The sequence below is a fragment of the Aethina tumida genome, chromosome 3 (genome assembly GCF_024364675.1).
Source record: "Aethina tumida isolate Nest 87 chromosome 3, icAetTumi1.1, whole genome shotgun sequence".
Taxonomy (NCBI): Eukaryota; Metazoa; Arthropoda; class Insecta; order Coleoptera; family Nitidulidae; genus Aethina; species Aethina tumida.
Window position 1 is genome coordinate 23,333,707 of NC_065437.1, and position 18,752 is coordinate 23,352,458.

Consider the following 18,752-nt stretch of genomic DNA (forward strand, 5'->3'; position numbering starts at 1 on the left):
ATATATTAATAATGTTTAGCATGGTCTCCAAAATGTATTTGAAATTTAGTAAATTATAATTTGTAACAGTCCTGCATTTAGTCAGTTTTGGTTAGTATTATTATATTTTCAATACACCATGTATTTGGATTTTAGCATATTGTAAATTAGTATTCTTATAATTTAAAATAACTAACACAGAAAATTCTGTAATATTTGTTAAAAAATTCAAACATATATTAAACAAAATTTTCACCGTAAATGCGGCAGCAAGTTCTCTTACTAACCAATTGAAATTGTATTTTATTTATAAGGCTTGTCATAGGATTTTCAAAATTGTAGTTTTGGGAACACGATTTTGGATTTTGTTTATTTATTATCTTATTTATTTTCTATGTCCTTTATTTAAATTAATCTTATGTTCATGTTGAACATGTTCATTATATTATATTTCACTCCATATTAAATTAAATAATTTTTAATAATACATTTCGTTTTAATGAGTTCAAATTCAATCCTAAGTAATTGGGTAAGTAATATGAATTTGTCATGAAATACTATTAATAAATTGATGTCAAAAAATAAATCATAATTTAAAAGTGACAACGTTGCTTTAAATTGACATAGTGTATTTAAAGTTTAAATTTTAAACTAGAGAGCATGGTTACGAGTGGTTCTTTATATCTACCTAAATTGCAATATTACCTAACATGGTAATTTTATTTAAGACATTTACAATAATACATATAAAATTTGCATAAATTCAATATTATAATATCATTTTTTAAGAAATTAATGTCTGGAGTTACACCGTGAATCCATTTTCGTATGTCATTTATTATCATTATTTATTTTAAACTGAAGTTGTTATATTAGGTAAATAAAATAAATAAATATGTTTATTATATTAATAAGAATGTTCTGTATATATACAGTGATTATTATACCAACTTCTTACTTATTTTACCCATAACTCTTTTATTTATGTGAACTGTTAAAATAAAATCAATTTATTGTTGTTGTTTTAAACAGTATTAAACTACTATATTCTTATTCTGTAGAATGTTACGTATATGTTTCTGAATTGAGATGGATATAAATACAGTAACTTTAAAGTTGAAATGATGAATTTTAATAATTAAATCTGTGTTATTTAATTTAACATTAACATAAAAAAGTAAGCAATTTATTAAAGAATAAAATTAGAGTGATAAGTTGTATAGTGGATACAATAATAAGAGAATAAATAATAAACCTTATAGGTACTGTTATCTAAATCAAATCATATATATTTAAAATTGCGTTGACATGTATTTCACGAACAACATAAATAATTTCATACATATAAATAAATTATTTAAAAAACTAATCATTAAATTAGAATATTCTTTTTTATTATTAGTAATTGTCAAAAACATTAAAAAATTGAAAAGCTAAACTTCGGGAATTAGTTTTTATGGTTCCCTTTAGAAGAGCACGTTACGTACACTTGCAACAAAAGCAACAGGTAGAGTACAGTTGTCGTCGTCCTTCTCCCCACCGGGCGTGAGGGCCCCACACTTGTTCGCCGTCCCTTCTCCGTCCCAAAGAGTGCATCCCGTCGCGAAGAATCGCACGATTTCCATTCAGTTCATTCGGTGTCGTTGGTCGGTGCGTGTGGCTGCTTTATACCGCTTTCAACATCTTCTCCCTCTCTGGTTTTCGTTGCCGCGTACGTTGTTTGGTTTCGGCTAGTGATCTGGGGATTCCGATCTCCACATCGTTGCATCCAGAGGATTATTTTATAGATGGTGGGTAAACATTGTTTGTTTGTTTGTTTGTTTATTAAATTATCTGTGTGGTATGACGTTCTGAGAGTGGGATTAAAATTGAATAAATATTTGACTTGTACATTCACGTACTTAATCAGCGTTTTTTTGATAAGGTTACCATGTAATTTGGTAAGAAACATTAGTGACAATCTGGTTAATTTATTACTAAAATAGCAAACATTTGAGTGGATAAAAAAGATGTATTTCTGAAACTTATTTTTGTTAATAATTTTGTAGCACTAATCTTGTTTACAAAATGAAAGTTGATTAGTACACTAAATAATATCAAGAAGTTATGTCGTATTTTTAATGATTTATCAGCTTATCAGTGTAAACCACATAAATTTTCTAAATAAGTTCTCAAAAGAAATTCAATAAATTTAATTTAATAAATAATTACTCTTCTAATAATTATATTTTTATAAATTACTTAATTATAATATTATACTGACATTTATCATTATAGCAACAAGATGCATAACAAGCTAATTTATTATTTTACAAGTTTATAAATATAGAATACTCTTAAAGAGTGCTTAAATTGTGTTTATAATATAATTCATGTTTACTTGTTACCATTCAAATTATTTAATGGCAATAAACCTGTAAATTTACTTTATGAATTCCAAATTATTACATTCTGTGACTCAATGTAAGTTGTTAACTTAATAAAAATGATGATTAATTATTTATATGGGTATAAACATTGTTAGATTAGAAGATAATTACACAAAAGATTGACAATACTGTTGTACTATTTTGATGTATATTATTATAGTTTAAATTTGATTCTTAGACCCAAATTGGAAATATAGTAAATTCAAATTATTTTATGGCAATAAACCTGTAAATTTACTTTCGGAATTCCAAATTATCACGGCGGCTCAATGCAAGTTGTTAACATAATAAAATTGGATTAATTATTTATATGGTCATAAACATTGTTTGATTAGAAACTAATTACACAAAAGACTGGTAATACAAGAAAAATTTGCTGCGTTGTACTATTTTGGTGTATTATTAAACTTGATTCTTAGATTCAAATTGAAACTAATAAAAATTAAAATTATTTTATGGCAACAAACCTGTAAATTTACTTTTTGAAGTCCAAATTATCACATTTTGTGGCTCAATGAAAGTTATTAATATAATTAATTTGGTGATATTACTAAAATCTGGTAAATTTTACTGCACTGCACTATTTTGGTGTATATTATTATAAATTAATTCTTAGATCCTAATTGGAAATAATAGAAAATTTTCTTAAGAAATTAATTAGATATTTACTATTTTATTCATAGGAGGCACAATTAAATATGGATAAAATTGTGTCTGTGACACTTTCTACGTATTGCTTATTCCAAATATAGTTCTGATATTTTTAGGTATTTATTAATATTTAAGCAATCCAGCATATCAAATTTTAAACACCGCTTTCATAAATTTTTCGACATAAACTTAAATGCCACGTTCTAGTTTTTCCAGCCTGAAAAACGAAAAAACCTCCCGAGAAAGAATCTGACAGAAACTGTATCATTAGTAGTCTCGGTCACGTAAACCGTGGCTTTACGAAATTATAAATGCATTTCGGTCCGCCGGCGGCCACTTGAGCATCACCTGTTGGAAAACTTCTCGGGCCGCATAAAAAACGTCGCCGCATTCTTCGTCAGGTCCGGATGCTGTGTCTGTGGCATGGTTTTCGAGCAGGTGGTGCTCCGGCATGCCGGAGTCGTACGGGGTTGGTAGTGTGGGTTTTTTTCTTGGCATACCGATTTAATTGTGCGTCGTCGTGAGAAAGTTTCGGGGTTACTTGGACAGTCTGGAATTATTCATAAAAAGCTATTAAATGGAAATCGATAGATGAAAAGAAACGATGTTAGAACTATAAATTGAACAATCGTCAAATTGACATACACCTTGAAATTATTATAATATTGTAAGAAAATGTTTTTAGATTTTACAGTAACTTTCACTTACTTCCATTGTTATTTTACTTTAGAGTTTGTGTTTGAAAGCTTATTTTCGATTTCTAAACCATATATTGCTTTAAACTGTGTTTTTTTTTTGTTTTTGAATAATTTAAGGTATAATTTGGTGTATTTATACGATCGTTACAGACAACGACGAATGAAAATAATAATACATGTCGTGTTATAAGAGATCCGAGTTGATTAGTAACAATAATTAAAAATGCACCACATCGTTGTTTCCGTACACTTGCGGTTTAAATAATATGCATTAGAAATTTGTTTTGTTTGAATCATCAAGTGTATTTTGCAAATTTTTAGTGGATTTATCAATATTTTTCCATGAAATTGTACGATTTCTGAACTTTCACTAATCACAAGGGCAATTAACTGCAACCACGATTTAATAATAATATTAATGTGCAAAGACAATTAATTTAGTGCTAAAAAAAATAATGAATAAATATTTAGAGCGTGCACAGTAACATGAATATTCATTTTTGACTATTTGAAATTTTAACACAGTTACAAATCGTTTGAAAAATTCAAATTTTGCTTAAAATGTTTGTAATTCTTTCATAATTTTGCTGCCGACATTCAATTGATATTTTATGGTGACGCTTCCTTTTAGGATTGTTTTTAGACACGTACTATTAATTTTTTTATTTTCATTTGCTAACAAGGTATGAATAACAAAGAGGAGCTGTACTGCGTAGATAACGGAAACGCTGTATGCAGTCATACACGTGTATCTTCGATCAGATGTAATTGCATTATGCGATCCTCTTGTGGGCTTGAACGTTGCATATTCACTTCATTTATGGGGGGAAGTAACTGCGACCAAATTAACTGATATGCTGTCGTTTAATTTACATTTTATAATTCTACATGTTTGTTGCATGCATGTTTTATTATAGTCATACCAATGGTCAGTTTATTGATACTATTGTACCTTTTTTAAAACTATTCATGTTATAAGTTGATTATTTATGCTTAAAAGCAATAAAATATTCAGAAAACGGATTTGTAAATTAATTTTTGTTAGCAAATAAATGTAACATGCTAAAGATTATAGTTATAAACAACTTTTTCATGGTTATGTATTGTTGTTAATTTTTGTCCTCCTCTATGTTTCCTACAAGAACGTACGCAATATAAATAGGTTATTTATGTTTTAAAACATGGCAATGTGCATAAACCGTTTTCAAATCAAGGTGGAAAAGTAAATTAATTATTGTAAACAAGTAAATGTAAAGCGACAAGACATGTCGATGTATGAAACATCTTTCATATAAAAATATTCATAATATAAATTTGTTGTTTGTGATTAAAAAAAATGTCCCGAAATGGTTTTCAGATTAAGGTAGTAAATTTAAAACTCTTGTATTTGTGTCATTTTTATTTCAAAATACAAAAAAGTGCAGAATTCTTATAAGCAACTAAATGTAAAACGGCAAAACATCGTTATAAACATGTTTTACATGGTTATAATATTCTTGTTAATATATAGGTCTTTGTACTTTTTAATAAAAACAATCTTAATGTAAATTGGTTATACATGTTTAAAATATATACGCAAAAATTATTTTCAAATGAAAATATAACATAATTTCAGTAAATTAAATTTTGTAAGTAACTTAATATAAAGCGACAAAAGGTGTTGATTACGTATATTTGAAAACATGAAAATATGCAGAAATCGTTTTTAAATTAAGAGGTAAAAGTTTCAGTAAATTAATTCTTAATAATAAAACAATGTTAGAAACATGGTTCATATCGTTAGAATAAAATATGCTTGTTAATATTTAGGACTCTATACTTTTTTATAAAAATAGTCTTAATATAAATTAGTTATTTATGTTTCAAAAAAACGAAAATATACAGAAATTATTTTTAAGTGAAGATGTAAAAGTGTGAATAAATTCAATCTTTTTAAGTAACTAAAAGTAAAAGTCAAAACATGTTCGAATGGTGAAAATAAAATATTTTGATAATATTAGTACAGACATTTTCATAATATAAATTGGTTATGTATGTTTCAAAACACGAAAATATAAGGAAATCGTTTTCAAATGAGGATCTAAAAGTTTAATTCGTGTAGACAACCATCCTTGTTAATAAGCAAATTAAATTTTGTAAGCAACTAAATGTTAAACGGTAAAACATGATTATAAAGATGATGGTTATAATAAAATATTCTTATTAATGTTTAGGACTCTTTGTACATTTTTATTAAAATAAACATAGTAAAAATTGGTTATATATGTTTCAAAACAAAAAGTTTAATTCTTGTAATCAACAAAATGTAAAAAGAACATTTTTCAGAGTCTTGGGAAAAAGTACACAAAAATATGCAGATATTTTTTTCCCCCAAAATTATGTAAATTGTATAAATTAAATCTTGAAATGTTTTATATGATTAGTATATAAAGATACTTTATAATTATAATACATATAAAATTTTATGTAATAAATATTATATTAAAGCGTTCTGGTAGTTAATAATCAAATTATTATCTAAAATTATGTTGTGTATAAATTATGAATAAAAATGATTATATATGTATGATGCATGGTTAAAAAATATTTTCTTCTTGAAAATGAATAATGCATCTGTGACATTTTGCATTTAATAATTTTATATTAAGTGGCCGACTAGTCATTATTCTAGTAGTCGAATGTCAATTTCTTGATAAATGTCTCCTACAGTCTGCCTAATAATTTAATTGAATTACACACTTAAATTGCGTCCTTGAATACAGTTACTACCAAAAAGGTAATTTATTTCATTTTCCCGAAAAAGTAAATTATAAAGTTCAATTCCAGGTATATCATTTATAATTCAGCTGTGATGTACTTGTTTTTAAATTGATTTTCACCGCTTTCAACTAATCCTATTTATTTTTTGTTTCAGATTTGATCCTTCACCCTTCAAAATGGTTTACGATTGTGGTTCGTGTTTAGCAAAATATATATTGTGCGGCTTCAACTTCCTGATATTTGTAAGTACGCCAGCATCTTACAATTAATCTTGCATATAGAATCAATCTACTTGGGCTTACGTTCGTTGCAGTGATAAACTAACTCTTCGTATATACTAAAATAACCCTGAAATTCCCACCGATTAAAATAGACATAAATGTCTGGGTCAAATTAGAAAACGGCCAAAACAAAACGCACGTAACGGTTGTTTCGAACACAAAACGCGATGACGGAGCGGTGAATTAAACAAATAAAAATTACCGGAGATATGCGGTACAGTTAAGACGATGTGAATATTACTCGACATTTTCATCAAATAGACAAGTCACTTTTGTTTCTGTAACCGCGAACAGGCAAAGTATAACAAATGGGTTAGTGTCAAGGTTGAATGCACCCGAATACTTTTACTGATTTCTAAATTCGGATGATGGCATCCACTTATAAATTTCGACCGAAAATGTCAACTTATTAATAATAAGACACGTGCTATTGTTAGACGAGATGCAAGATGTCTAAAGGAAAGGAAGCATATTATGACTTCCGGCTTGATGGAAGAGGTTAAAACTGTTCATACGAGTTCATTGTGTAAGTCGTTTTTATATGTCAATATTGGGTTTTCTGAAACTTTTAATGCAAATTTAAATGTATGCATTAAAAAACATTTAACATTTATTATCAGTGAGGAACATTATAACTTTATTATTGGGATTGAAATATCATGTTTTCATTAAAAATGTATGGCAAGCAATTATGCCGAATTATTAAATATTCATCAAAACATTGCAGCTAAGTTAATTTTTCATAATTAATAATATTAAATCGATTAATGCATTTTAAACAAATATGCGCTAATAAATATAAAATTTCCATTTACTAATTAAAACTATTGTTTCTTATTCGGTATGATTCATTGAATTTGGAAATACATTCTTAATTCTGTTGTTTTCTGTATTATCCATTCGATATAATATTATTTAAAAATTAGGAAAAATTGATTAATATTAAAAGTATTTTAAAAATCATGTTCTCTGTTTAATTTAGCAACCTTCATTATCAAATTTTATAAAAAAATCAGTAAAATTTCAATAATCAAGGCAAATATCATTTGGTGTACGTTCGGACAATATTATTGGATTTACATTAGAATATTTTAGACCTTTAAAGTACATTTTTTACTTTAGATAAAATAGAAATAGTGATTAATGTTTCTATTATTTTGTAAGCACTTTTTTGAGTGCGCCCCTCAGAAGCATCTTCGACTTCGATGGGGAGATCATTCTCCCCAGCTCATTGCATAATTAACGAGAATGCTTTGGGAGCATCTGCATGATTGACTTTCTCTACATTTACATCATGCTCTGACACTGAAGATTTTTCTACATTTTTAATATCACTCTCTAATGTTTATTGGATTAGTTGTTCCTGTGTTATATCAATCCTTTCTCCCAAAGCCAAGTGTCTCAATGTCTTCGGATGTCAAATTATTTTTGAGGTCATCAACACTTTTCTCTTATTAAATCAAATGTTTTTTGCTGCTATGAATATGTGGAATATCTTCACTTATTTTTTCTGATCAACTAAATCATGGAACAAAGTATCAGAAATTTCTGAGAATATGAGTAGTGCTTATTAAAATGTTGATTTATGACGTCAGTAGTGAATATAGAGGTACTTAGAATTAAACTGTTTCACCATATAAATTTTTATGTAGTGTTATATACAGTAGTGTGATTATTGTAGCAACTTTTTAAAATGTTACCTATATTCTTATTCTATGAAATGTTACATATATTTTTCTGAATTGACATAAATATAGCAACTTTTAATCATTAAAAGCCCTTTCAAAATTAATCTGTATTATTTAATTTAACATTAACACTTTATAATATTCTTTTTTTATAATTTTGCTCCTGTAATTATGCCCACTACTGTATATCCGTTTTAAAAGATGATGAATTCAATAGACGAAATAAAACATGTTAAGGGAGTATTTTCATTTAATTTCTATTTCATTAATTTCCATTGAATTAATTATATTTCTTACACTTTTTTCTATCAATTAAGTTGAATTTTATATAAACCAGCAATAAGGAAAAAATAAGTATAAGTAAAGTACATATTCATTAAAATTTACTTCAAATATGGATGGATGAAACCTAGAAAAGCAGTTTAGCACTTATAGCCTTAAACAATCACTTTCATTAATTCGTAAATGATAAATTATAATGGATCTTTAGCTCATTTTCATCACGAAGTGCATTGCACCAGAAAAGCCCATTCAATAATCATTATGGCCAGGTGTACTGACTCACGCCATCACTTGGGAACCGAGGTGCTCGAGGGTTGAAATCAAAAAAATAAACGTTAACACCAAACTCCAACAAAATTTGATCCAGTTCGGCAAATCAATTGCGTAACTGCATTCGTTTCGCATGTCACTTTCTATTTAAATCAGAAGTTTGCGTATTGTGCTAACAGGAAGTACTGTACGGCATTTAAATTGGCTTCTTCGGTGCCCGTTTCCAAATTATCCAGTGTGCGCACCCGTGACCGCTCGCAGATTACATCTCGAATTGTTTACAGTTCGGACACCCGCGAACGCGAGGCGTGAAAAGATGGTGAAAATCGTTGTGAAATGTGTTTCAATTCGTTGTGCACGCGGCCATGGTTTAATGGGTTTTAGCGGGTAATTTGTCTGAAAAAATCAATCACACAGTAACCTAGTTGTTAGGTACTTTGTTATTGATGCATTGTCCCAAATAGGAAGTTCACAATCGTAAAATATTTTATTTATTTATGCGTCAGCACAATGCAACATGAGCACCGTGTACCTAATTATGTGATTCGATTAAAATGTTTTATTAAAAACTATTGCAATTATAACTAATGTGCAAGTATTACTTTCTTTTTGTCAAAATATTCTAGATCTTTTGATTTTTTTGGTTAATTAATAGAATAAGTAAATTAATGATGTTTTTCTGTAAAAATCTCTTTTTCATGTTTGTCTGGGTATCCTGGACAACCACAGTACTTACTTTAACAAAATGAACTGAATAAAAGAGAAAGCATTGTTTTGTTCAACCAGATTACAGTTATCCACGATTAAATAATGTTGTCTAGGATACCATAAAACCAAAAGATAAAAAAAATTTTTGAAATGGAAGAAAGTCATTTACCTATGTTAGTTTATATATTTCCTCATATTTTTATACTGTCTGCATCCCCTTAAATATTGTGACACTTATATTCCTCACCCTGTAATAAATATAAACTAGATAGTAGTTTGGTGGACGCATTAGATTATGACATATTTATTGTCTAAATTAGACAAATGTGACATTAAATATATTTTTATGGTTATTTCAATAAAAAGAACAGTGTTCCATTATTATAAATCAATTTTTAAATCGTGTCCCTGACCCCACTTTTAATAATTAAAAAGAAACCGAATGTAATTTTAGTTTTTTACAGTAATTTTATAGATAATTTTCTTTGGTCGATATTTACGAACGTTAAAACAGTTGTTTAACCACATATTGTAGATAATTGGGTTGGGTTTTTGTATCGACCTCAACCAATTCTTAATTTGATATGAATTCAGTGGTCACAATAAATAAAATCGAATTAAAAATTTGTTACAGCTGGCCGGTTCGTTGGTCCTTGCTATTGGTACATGGCTGGCAGTCGACAAGAGCTCATTCATTGGATTGAGCAAGATTGTTCCGAGTGAAGACATTCAGGTAAGTCTTTATTTTAAATATAGTTAAGTTAATATTTTGATTTTTAATAGTATAATTTTGAAGTTTACTTGTTGAAAACCTAAATTTTCCTATTAGTTTAAAAAATAATTAAAAATCTTTCGATATTTCTTAAAAATTCAGAGGCATGATGCAGTTTCTTAAAAATTAATCCTTTCTTTTTTAGGGTATTTTAGAAATTGAAAATTGCGCAAGATCAAAAGTTATTGAAAATTAAGGGAATAGAATTTGAAGTTGATTTTTCATAAAATTTATATTTTATGAAAAAATTAATATTTTAAATATATTAAAAACATTTTTAATTTCGACTTGAATATTAAAAAACCAAAATGGGGACAAGAATTTGAACACGTTTATTAAAAAGGACGGAGAATATGAACATATTCATTAAATAAATTATAATTTATTTAATTTAGTATAACGGCACAAATCAAATTGTGACATTAATAATTATATTTCAACAAATAATGGGAATATTACTTAAATGTAATTAACCTTTATTGAAACGTAATGAAACAAAGAGTTTGCCAAACATCCTTTTTTCAATTATGAATTGAACAGTTGATTACATATTACAAAAGACGAATAATTCACTAAATCATTTATATTATGTTGTTAGACAATGAAAAGCAATATACTTAGATATTCAAACATTTAAAACCATAAAACAAGGCAGAACAAACACAAATGACCTAAAACATCATTTGTCCAAGTGTGCTAATTACTTGTACCCAAATCCATTCATTTAATGAGTATGCTAAACACAAACATAAACAATATCGTGATTTTTTTAAACGTTCTCGTTCTTCATTGATGAACAAGTACACACTTCCTGGCGATTCTCAACCGCGTCCAATTCTACTGGTCGAATAACAATAATTAAAAAAATAATATATTTCAGATTCCCCGAGCCACGAATTAATTATTGCATTTAAATATAAGGCGCACTAGATACGAGATATGATCCCGTGACGCATAAAATTATACGAATCAATTTTTAACAATTTCCTGAAACTGAAATTGGTTGGTTCCTTTTGCGTGCACAAAACACTTCTTCCATGTGTTTGGAATTGCTTTATTTTAATAGTTTGCTCAAATGGTGAATAAATAATTGACTTTAATGCATAAAATGTTTTAATTGGGTTGTTTGATAATAATTGATATATGAGAAATAACGAGGAAGTCGTGGTTTTATATTAATATAAATTTTTTATTGGTTCATTATATGTGACATAATGTGTATCGTTGCTCCGAAACCATAAAATTATGTTTACAAAAACACAAATTATTCTAAAACTGAACGTGTCCAGACCCTATTTGTACAATGCATAGTTAAATAATAAACGAATAGAAATTACACCTCTAATTTACAATTTTCATGTTGAAACGTCCACAAATGTCCTGCTATTAGGTGGGCATGTTCTACTAATACTTTAATGACCCACTATACAATAAAATTCTGATGACTGTAGAACTAGTTTTACGATGCAGTGAATATTGAAAAAGGAGTTCGATACCACAATGCACTAGTTGTATACGGGGTTGTTGAACCCCCGGCACCACGAGGGTTGAATTGAAACACAGAGGCGAGCCACGTGGCCGAACAGGTACATACTTGCACGTGAGCGAGGCGCTTGCATTATTTACTAGGAGACTGATTGCTTGACGATAAAGTGGTTTAATTGGTCTTGACTGGACGTGTGTGCATAAATTTGAATAAAGAAATGGAGAGATTGCGGCCGTGTGGGGAAAAGTTTTATTGGTTGGTCTTTTCTTCAACACAACTTACTGGGGGGTTAGTTTCAATAAAGGGGGAATATAATGGTGAACAATAAATTTCAGTATTAATCACATTGAATTATGATAAAGCACTTTTTTCAAATACAAAATTTTATTCTTATAATGATTTCTTGCTTTTTAATTAATTAATCATAATGTACAACTCATTGACAAATTCACTTCATAATTTGCATTTTAAAGTAAACTCTTATGAATAAGTGTTAACCTAAACATGAGTGGTCGAGTTTAAGTTTCTTTTTTTCGTTTTAATTAATAATTTCTATAGAAATCTATTTTTCTTTAACAAAATTGGTGACTTTGAGAGATACGAAGTACGTAAGTATGACACGAGGTACTCCCTTTAAATACAACAAAATTTGTCATAATTTAAATTTAAATTTTACTCAAAGAGTAAAAGTACTAAATCGAAAGTAAAATCTTAAATTTGACTAGTATTTCGATTATTAACTTTTGAATAAAACAAGCCTTAAATAGCCTTAATTAAACTATGACAATTAATTAAAAGACATAATGCACCATCTATTATTTTTAAATTAAAAAATCCCAACAAAGTAAATAACATGTTGTATATGAATATAAGTAAAGGTTGGAGTTTCCCCGGGATATCCAGGTTTGGTAAGTCAAATCAGCAATTTCCCCAATGTTGCAACGGTTGTAGGCAATTGATCACTACGTCAGAACATCAAGGCACTCCTGCTCAAGATCATTTTATGAGGCTTTCAACTGTAACATAACAATTTATCAACAATTACAAGAATGTTACAGTCTCAATTAGAAAACTTAGAGGGTGTTCCAATAAGAACTTAGTACTTTATGCTCTTTATATTGGTCTAAATTGTTCTATAACGCAGGATAATGCTGTTGCTAATGTGGTTCAAAATTATCTTCTTTCGGTTTGTAAAGCTTTAGTCCCCAATTCAGACCTTAATCTCATATCTGAGACATGCTTATGAGACATTGAAGGGACCATCCAAACCGTCCCAAGAACTTAGAAAACTGTTAAAACGAAATTCAGGCATTGATTTTGAGTATAAATAATGAGAGGCTGTAATTCAAAATAGAGATGGAAATATCCAATTATGTAAAAATACAAATAGTTTATGCTTTTATATTTCAGAAAAATAATCAATTATTATGGTTATGTTAATAATATAATTAATAATAATGTTAATTTCTTGGAACAATGTATTTGGAAAACTAATGAAGAAACTTAACAAACTTAAATTAAAATCTTAACGTAAAAAGATATACTTTATCTTATATAAATATATGTGATTTAGTTAATTTGTGATCACTGTATCGAAAAATGAATTTCAAAACTATTGTTGTAAATACAATGTACGCTACCATTAAAAAACAATAAGTGAAATAAACTGATTAACTTAATTGTGCCTATCATTCCTTTGAACAGCGCACACACATCCATTTATAACTGCGGCTATTGTTCCCAGAATAAGTTAATTTAATTTGTCCTTATCTGTAGCTTTTTATTTCAAATTGAATCTCTCGCAGTAAATCTTATTTTATGTATGTTTTAAGATACAAGAAAGTTGGTAACTTATTGTTTGAAAATTAATAAAGCTATAATAATAATAATAATGCGTTAACTTTCACATTGTTAATTTTTGTTATTGTCCCCCTATCGGCTAATCAGTCGACCAGAAATATTTGGCATTTAATTTTTAAAAACTCTAAAATTACCACTGCACGACCCTACGTGTTAGAAAGCTCCCACGAACCGAATCGCTTTGGGAAGTGGGTTAGGTTCAATTTCATTTCCATTAATTTGTTCCGATTCCTTCTTACATATCATCGTCACAGATAAAGTAACTGTACTGCAGTTGGGACAGGTCAATTCGACGTTTGACCCGCACTAATGGCACTGATGTCATTTGACGCTTTTAGAATGGTCGTTCGGCGTTTATTAAATGTCGCTCCATTTGAATTGGGTCCGATCAGTTTTATGGCTTTGTCTTGTTCGATGCTCATCAAACACGTCGGCAATGACAAAATTTGAATGAAACTTTCCTAGAAGATTGCTTGCTAATGACAAAATTGTGGTCTTGGGTTTATCATATTGCTTGCGGTGAAATCCAAAATAAACAACAAGAGTGAATAATAAATACTACGATTAGATGAAAATGATTTGAGCCCCTGTTCTATTTTATGCATTTATTAACAATTTTCAGTCAATATTTAATTTCAAACATTTCAAACCCTGGTAAGCCAATTTCGGAGGTGTAATGAAAATCAATCTCTTTTAGTTTATGCGTTGGTAAAACCATTTATATAAAAAATCATTTTTATGATCCGCATCACCCTGAATTATTCTAATAAAATGTAATAATAAATTGGTATAAATAGTAAATATTTAAATTATCGATATTTGTAGTTTCAAATATTTTTCAGCAATTTACTCAGCCTGGCGTAATAGAACAAGTCTCCTATGTGATGATCGCAATTGGTGGATTTATGTTCATCGTCAGTTTCCTGGGATACTGCGGAGCCTTGAGGGAGAGTCAATGCATGTTGACCACGGTAGGTTTGATGATAGAGATTATAAAATCGATTAAATATATATTTTACTTATGTCGAAGTATTTTATAAATATTATTAATGGTCATGAATTCATAAATATACAATTATTTAGTGGAAATGCGAAACCTTTTGTTAATAACATTACTCATTGTCATTACTAAGAAGGCGCCGACGTTAATTTTTCAACAGACGACAAATTAACGCATTTCCGGGAATTCATTAAACGAGGATTAGGTAACTTCTCTCATTACATTTTATGATGTGCTTAATTATATACAATAAATTTTAAGTTTTCTTAATATGTTGTTGTTAAAAATTTTGTTTTGAAAAGGGAGAAGAGGCAAAACCATCAAAAAATAAAAAACAAAGTAATTATTTCGAAATATTTCACATTAAGTTGATCCATTAATTATGTGGTGTACAGTAGTGGTCATTGTAATAGCAACTTTTTAGATATTTTAGCCCTACTTCTTTTATTTAATGTGACTATTAAACTACTATTAATCTACTGTTGTTGTTTTATACAGTATTATAAAAAGTACTATTTTCTTATTCATTATAATATTATAAATATTTTTCTGAATTGAGCTGGAGTTAAATTTAATTTTATACTTTATATAATACCCTTTGTGTTTTATAATTTGCGAATATGCGACAAGTCTATTCTCTTTCAAGCTTATTGAATTAATGTGATGAGTTCATTTAAATTTTTAAAATTTTTATGTCGAATTTGGTTATACGCGTCATCTTCCATGTTTTCTATAGGAATAATGTCTGGAAATTGAAAAATATAAAAACTAGGCAATCTTTTAAAATATAAAATTAGATTGACAAGTTACAACAATAAATATTATAGGTACTGGCATTCAATTCAAATATTACAGCTCATATTCTTTATATATTTTAATTAGCTGTTTTAACTATGGCCACTATTGTAAGTATTTTTAAAAATATTGTGATTTAGATATTTTTATAAATATCTCGAGTTTAAAGTTTCTGCTTTTCGTAATAGCTTTGAAAAATTTCGCAATCTTTTTTGTCAGTTTTCTAAAAATAGTTACACTAAAAAATTTAAAATCAACTAGAATATCTGTGTCTTCATGAGAAGAATGCAATATTTGAACGTGAAAAATAAATCATGCGATAGGATGCTTTAATTGTATCTATTAATATAAAAGGTTACAACCAATTTAAAAGCTGTTATTATTTAGATACGTTGGTGCTCGGCGTGAGAGGTGCGAATATAAAATCATCCGTTGTTTCATTTTAAAATAACCGCAGTTTTGTTTTATTTACTTGGGTGTACAGTGTAAGGATAGCATCATGCTTATGTATGTGTAAATTAAACGCTGTTGGATAATTAAATTGTTATTGTTGCGGAATCCGTGGGCGGATTCAATTGATAAATATTTAATAAAAATTGGAATTGTGGTTTCGATTTATAGGTGGAGCGTTCAGTTTTACATAATTACGTCAAATTATTCAAACATGTGCTCCAGTTGTGGTATTACAAAACAATTAAAAAATGTTCAGTTTGCATTTCGCAAGGATATTTTTAAATCACAGATTACTGGCTGAATATTATTAAATTCATTTATGTTCTTTCTAACTATGCTTTTTTCAAATAGCTTTTTTAATTAATTGAAAAGGTATTATACTTCCAAATACAACGCAAGACCACATACTGTTGTTCCAAGATCCCAAAAATTTTTTCATGTTATTAACGAATAATTTACTTAATATATTTACAAATGTATGTACATGTTTGTCTTGAAAGTCTCTGTCTTGAGTTTATAGAACCCGCGGACATAATTCGTATCATAAAACTGAAGGCGTTCATTGTCGACTTTCTCATAGTTTGCCACTTTTATTTTGTCAAATTATCCTCCATAAAATAAAACATTAAACATAATATACCGGTACGCTTGTTGACGGATTGGCTTTGGTACGACCTGCTTCATACAGGTTATAAACTGGGGCTGGCTTTATTAAATCCATAATGATTTACGTTCACAATGCAATAAATCCATGCAAACACAATCCAGGAAGCGTTCAACAATTTCACCTCAACCAAGTAATTAAAGCGTTGGTTTCGTATTTCGTTCGAACACAAAAACTGCATCGATAATTGTCGTTACATAAACTGTATTAAATAACAACGGAATATGTTATACAATAGCCACTCTCGTAGGCCTATGATATAAAACAGGTGAAGTCTGAAGGTGTTTTCAAAGTTCCACCCTTGATATCAAGGTTTCCACCTACCAGAATGATTAATTATGTTTGAATTATATAACAATTTGTTAAATGTTTTAAACCGGATATTAATTAATTTCTTATTGACTTCGATAAAATAAATTTAACACACAAATACAATTGTTACTAGGGAGAATAACAAATTAAATTTATGGAATTTCCAAAATTGAATCATTTAAATTTAATTCAGATATGTTAGTTATATCTGTAATTATAAAATGTCACCTTCTTCCTATTATATTTCTATATTTATTTTTTATTGATATAATTCTTTATTTATTACAGTATGGTATTTTACTCCTGGTCATCTTGATCCTGGAAATTACGGCTGCTGGATTGGCTATCGGCTACAAATCTAAGGTAATTATTAATTATTGCTCTTTTTAATAAGAATAACGTTGAATTTATTAAAAAGCATCATTCATAAAACGTGAAAAATATCCAGTATAAATATTTCCCACGTTCAACCTTGAACAATTATACCCAAATTTAAAAAATGTAGTTGATTCACACCAGACTCATTTACTGTAACAATACCTTGAAAAACTGGCTCTAGGTGGTTAAATTGGTTGCCAACATGTGAATTTAATATTTTCTTTGAACTTAGGCTGAAGAGGAGACCAAAAATCTTCTGAAGACGACAATCAGCAAATACTACACGGGATCCGAGAGTGGCAATGCAGTTACTTTATCCTGGGACCATCTACAGGCCGGGTTGCAATGTTGTGGAGTCGATGATTACACGGATTATCAGAAAAATGAAATATTTGCCAGGGAAGGCAAAGTAATTCCTGAGTCTTGCTGCGTTCTAGAAGGAGATCCGCTCAAGTTCAAGCCGTTGGCCTCTACTTGCACAACCTCACCAAATGATGTCAATTCGTATTATAAAAAGGTAAGTTATTTTTTTGTTAATATTATACAGAAAACTAAAACACATTCTTTATTTTTAGGGTTGTTTCCAGACTGTAGTAAATTTGATCATGTCAAATCTCAATATCGTTATCTTCACTTGCGTCGGTCTGGGATTGATAGAGATCATTGGAATATTCTTCGCATTTTGCCTAACAAAATCGATTAATGGTCCTAAGTAGATAAGTTATTCGATGTTCGAACAAAACAGTTATTCTAGTCGTGTTTAGAGTAAGGTACAATATTTTGTATATACTGCTCACTTCAAATACCATACATATCTCAGTGTATGCTCTATATTGATCATTAAAATCTTTTTAATGATATTTAACGAATTTAAAAGTGAATCGAAGAATAAAAGACTTGGAAAGCGTTGCTTCAGTGAAGCATCTGTATGTTATAATTTGTTTATCAAAAAATAAAATCTCCTTAGTTTAATGTTTTGTTAACCACTAGATTTTATATGTGTATTTATGTAAATTTCGTTTATTAAATGTTGACTAGACATAATATAAAGTTTAAATCACAGTATTATTAAGTAAGAAATTTAAAGAATGTGCCTTTATATAATTGACAATATTATACAAGTTGCTTTTCATGTTTTGTATAACTTCAAATAACTTTTGAATAATATTGTTAATAGGCCAGTACCAATTTCCAGCACCTTGATATTTTACACATTTTTGCAATAAACTTTTATACGTTAAGTTGTGTTTCATTTTGAACAGAATGTGAGAAAGATCTAGTATAAA

General features: G+C 28.5%; 1 protein-coding gene across 1 annotated transcript; it reads left to right on the top strand.

The window, feature by feature from the left end:
- Positions 1-1,313: 1,313 nt before the first annotated feature.
- Positions 1,314-18,707, top strand: LOC109608646 (tetraspanin-18). Its single transcript, XM_020025154.2, has 7 exons — positions 1,314-1,769; positions 6,672-6,759; positions 10,381-10,479; positions 14,707-14,835; positions 17,377-17,451; positions 17,699-17,983; positions 18,042-18,707. The coding sequence occupies exons 2-7, from the start codon at positions 6,694-6,696 to the stop codon at positions 18,180-18,182; spliced, it is 795 nt and encodes a 264-aa protein (XP_019880713.1). The 5' UTR covers positions 1,314-1,769; positions 6,672-6,693; the 3' UTR covers positions 18,183-18,707.
- Positions 18,708-18,752: the final 45 nt, after the last annotated feature.